At 51.7% G+C, this 4683-nt stretch overlaps 1 protein-coding gene across 1 annotated transcript in view; it reads right to left on the bottom strand.

The window, feature by feature from the left end:
* The window catches only part of LOC113201905 (uncharacterized), a 167512-nt gene that overhangs the window by 30099 nt on the left and 132730 nt on the right, over positions 1-4683 (bottom strand). The window contains exons 7-8 of the mRNA XM_052266007.1: positions 830-980; positions 184-253 (exon numbers count right to left, since the gene is read on the bottom strand). Coding sequence (XP_052121967.1) covers positions 184-253; positions 830-980 — 221 coding nt within the window. The remainder of the gene's footprint in view (positions 1-183; positions 254-829; positions 981-4683) is intronic.

Below are 4683 nucleotides of genomic sequence, written 5' to 3'. Positions count from 1 at the left end.
AGAGAGAGAGAGAGAGAGCAATCGCAAGAGAGAGCGTGCGGATGATGAGTGTGAATATGCGCGGACACGGCGAGTCCAGACCCCCGCGAGACATATTTCTTGCCATCGATGGGGCCCCGGTTCCCGCCCGGTTCCCTCCCGGTTCCCTTCCGGTTCCCCTCTCGGTTTTCCCTTTGCGCTCACCCTGCCGAAGTTGGTGAGTCCGCCGTGCTCGGGGCTGAAGCCGGGCTCCTCCACCTGCGCCGAGTCGGCCCTGCGGAGAGACAGAGAGAGAGAGAGAGACTAATTAGACGACTGCTTATTGGGGGGAGGGGGAAAGGAATAATCCACTGTCATCGCCGAGGAAATTATGTTTGGCGAAGAGAGGGAGCGACAGAGAAAGGAGCGGAAAGAGCGCAAAGCAGTGAGTGGCGATAGGAAGGAATCTCTCCGATCGTGTCCGACACCAGTCGGCGGCACTAACGACCAACTCGCAACTTACTGCTCCAGTCGCAGACCGGGGTAAGGAAATGACTGTAAAAGTATAATTTAATTTTACACACTAAAGGTTATTTTACGGGAGAATTTTTTCATAATGAAGCGTGTGTTGTAAAGTTTTAATTCAAAATTGTAAAATTAAAATATCACAACGTATCCACTTGGAATTCATCTCCGAGCAAGATTGGGGTGTCATAAATCTACAACATATTTTGTAAATGCGAATTACGAAATATATCGTAAATTTACGGGGATATGTTTGACAGTTGCAAGGGGAAACAAATGACTGTACCTGAAAGAGGATCACTGGGTGGTACATAAGCGGGGATTGTGCTACGAGGTGGGTACTCACCAGGGTGTGTTGCAGGTGCTCGTGAGGGTGAGGTAGCGGACGCCGACGTCGTACAGCATCCGCAGCACGGCCAGGGAGTTCCCCAGCGAGTGGCCTCCCTCCACGCCCACCAGCGAGCACACCTGGGACAGCGAGTGCGCCTCCCGGATGTCTGAGAGCAACAACACACACGGCCACATGTGTCATCATTTGCGCCGGCCACACCGCAACCCCGCACGACCCACTCCACCACGGCCAGCCGGGGGAGGGGCTCGAAAATATTCCCACGGCTGCTATAAACTCGCTCAAACACATTCATTTTTCAAAGGTGTGTGTGGAGGGTGAGGGGGCCGTGCGGGAGGGTAAAGAAAGGGCACAGGAGTGAGAGAGAGAGAGAGAGAGAGAGAGAGAGAGAGAGAGAGAGAGAGAGGGGAAGGAAAACTACTTGCTAATTGAGCAAGTGTACATAAAGAAACCTAGCAAGGAGGCAGGAAAAAAGGAGAACAGCAAAAAAAGGGAAGACAAAAAGAGCAAAACCCAATGGACCGTTGGCGAGCAGCGATTGCGTGGGTTTTGGTCGGGTGGGGAGGGGGTCATGGTGTTGTCGGGGATATTGTTTGTCGGGCTCACCTGACTGCGTGTGCCATCGCGGGGCACCCACCCTCACGCCCACAGGCACACCCGACCCGACCCCAACCCCACCCCCCACCCGGCACCGGACAGAGCAGCGTGGTCGGCTCGGGAGGCCTCGCCCGGGCGCGACCACACCTAAGTTAACCGCAGCGCACTGCCCCCCCCCCTCCAGCCCCATACCCCGGTCGCACGCACCGCGTTGTTTAACTGCGTCCCTCTCTGGCGTCTATGAGGGGTCGTGGGAAAATTACTTCATTTTAATTTAGGTGGGTTTGGTTTGCAAGTTAGAAATTTACTGGGTTTTAAGGAGGAGCGCAGCTTTTTATACACGCTAGGGTGGAGATACCCCATGTGAAAATAGTTATCTACGTTGATGCGAATTTTGTAGCAGTGTACTAAACCCGCACATTTTCCAGCAACGTTCCAATGAAAGTCATGTGAAGAAAAAATAGTGCCCGACTCCATTAAAACACACGCAACTGAAGTGCGACCCCTTATGACACCACTGTGTGTGTGTGTGTGTGTGTGTGTGTGTGTGTGTGTGTGTGTGTGTGTGTGTGTGTGTGTGTGTGTGTGTGTGTATACACGTACCAGCGGCCGGCACGCTAAAGGTGAGGCCTTTTGCTGTAATTACTTTTACTGAATGCCATATCGTGGCGCATTGGTGCGGGAACCTGCAAGGAGGGACCTGCAAGGGGGACCTGCAAGGGGGACCTGCAAGGGAGCTTGGAAGGGTGGCTGTTGGCAGTGGACTAGCGAACTAATGGCATCGGGCACAAAACCAGCGGACGCAACGAGTGTGTACGAGTGTGTGTGTGTGTGTGTGTGTGTGTTTGTGTTTGGTGGAGAGTGACTTTTTCCTAACAAAAGGGGAATTAATTGCGTGGGAAAGTGTTTCGTGGGAGGCTGTGGTTTGTAGAGAGGTGCAAAAGGAACACACACACACACACACTCGCACACAGCGAGCAACTATAAAGGGGATATTTTAAATGCAACGGAATACGGTTTTGGAAATATGGCACAATGTGCGAGACAGTTTGTTCTTTTTTTGTAAAATTATAAAATTATGGCTCACAACACAAAGAAGCTTTATTCGTAACAGAAACAAAACACATGCCTTCCAAGTTAAAGTTATGAATCTAGCATACGCTGTACTGGAAATTATTCGGGGATAAGAGATCATCCAGAAAGTGCTCCGTCTCGTTCTCGTCATTCGCCCACGGACCGCTGCTAAGTTAAGCTCTCAGTGAGCCTCTGCAAGCTCTAAAAGCGCCTGATCGGTAGGCAGCGCAATGCCTGCAGTGCGTGCGAGTGCTGCGGGGTGGCCTACCCGGAGTCTCACAGGCGCCGAGCTCTAGTAAGTTTGCCGAATGAATCCGAGACCCGAGAAAAACCAACGTACTTTCAGGACGATTCCTAAGTAGAATTAGGCTAAGTCTTTATTAAAATAAAGTAAATGTCGATTATTCAGTATTAAGTTACAGTGACCTGATCAAAATGTTAGCTTGAAAAATTAGTTTTACAGAAAACCGAAGACAAAATAAAACATACAAGCCGAGCCCCCCCCCCCACACACACAAAAAAAAGTAGAAGAGAAAAAGTTTTAGTAGTTAGCAGTTAGCGGTCCTCAGTGGAATTCCGTGTTTGGTCTGCTTTCGTGACGCAGGCAGGTGAGCCCCAGAAAAAGGAGAGAAAAAAAACACAAATAAAAATGTGTGCGGAATGGGGATTTGAAGTTACTCTCTCGTGTGGGGGAGGGAGTACCCTGTACCAGTACGGGGGAAGGACCGACAATGACGGATGGTCGAGGCTCCGGGAAATGAGTGTTTGCTGCACGCGGGGGACTGCGTCGGGCCCGCGGGGGCGGCAAATGGAAATACATCGCTCTTGACCTCTTTCCCTGCTGCCGCCACCGCCACCGCTCCGGCCGCCGCCCTCGCTAAAAGATGATGTTGTCAACCTTTTTTTTTTTTGACTCCCCCTCCTCGTTTTTTCCGTATTTTCCGGCTCGGCGCGGCTCGGCGGCGTGCACGGCGTTTGCTGCGGGCAGAGCTTCATGGAGAGGCGGCGGCGGTGCCACCCCCACGCCCGCTCACACAACTGCCCCCACGACTGACCCGTCCCCCACGCCCCCCACGCCCCCTCCCGCTAGCAGGCCGTATGCAAATGAGAGAGGCGGCAGTGGCTGCTGGCGGCGCGGCCAGTGTTTTGGCAGGCCTGCCAGCCGACACTCGGCCCTGCCCTACCTGCGCGCTCGGCAGGATGGATAGGTAAACGATACACTGTCAAAAATATTTCAATAAAAAAAAAATATGGTTCTAAAAAAATCGTATTTTTTTTGGAGTCCCATAAATTTAAATGTAAGTTCTACAATCTGTCTACAAGAAAGATTTGTTGAAAAATTATTGGATGTTAAATATAGGCTTTCAGGTTTCTGTCGCAGTTCTCTTTTTTTCTCCTTCCAGGTGTAAATGGTCCTGGTGGAGCGGAGGGCGGGGCGCGTCCATAAACAACATAGCGCATGCAGCGCGGCGCGCACGCACTGCAGGCGGGGCGGGGCCGTGCCCGGGCGGGCCGGTGTGCAGAGAGGGTCTTCCCGTCGTGTTTTATTCACGATCCCCCCTTTCCCGTCCGACCCCTTCATCTCCCGCGGCCCCCTCTGAGCACACACATGCGGCTTCTACGTGGCCCCATTGTGGCCGTGGTGGCCTCTACAGCAGCGGTGCCCCAGCAGCGCTCCGTGCTCGCCCCGCGCAGCCCTCTGCAGCTGCAGGGACAAGAGACACGCTCGTCGCGCGCTCAGGCGAGACAGTCGGACCCAAGGCGAAATAGGCCTGAACTCCGGTGTACGTTTTCTTGAACTTCGGTGAACTTCGCTAAACTTCTACCAATAATTTTCTCGAACTTCGAACTGCTCAAGAGCTACGAAAGAAAACTTCTCACTCCGTAACCTTTGTAATTCGATCCGTAAATATCTGCTTTGAGTAGGCTGGGGACTCGGTTGTAGAAAGTACTCAAAAGCGCCAATTTCAGCCTTAAATATGTACTGAAATATACTTTAAACTTCAATGACTTTTGCCATTTATTCTGAACTTCGGGGAACTTCGACAGTTATCTTGGTAATTGTTTACTTTAGTGACTCCTCGCTCTGGAGTCACTCAAGTATACCATCGGAAAGGTATTTTTCAGTAGAATCCTGAACAGTATTTATATATTGGCGCTCGAGTCTGGTTTTCCTCAAA

Source organism: Frankliniella occidentalis, unplaced genomic scaffold, assembly GCF_000697945.3.
Source record: "Frankliniella occidentalis isolate FOCC.00 unplaced genomic scaffold, Focc_3.1 Scaffold3, whole genome shotgun sequence".
NCBI lineage: Eukaryota > Metazoa > Arthropoda > Insecta > Thysanoptera > Thripidae > Frankliniella > Frankliniella occidentalis.
Note: the sequence above shows the minus strand (reverse complement) of the source record. Positions and strands in the feature narration are given on the sequence as shown.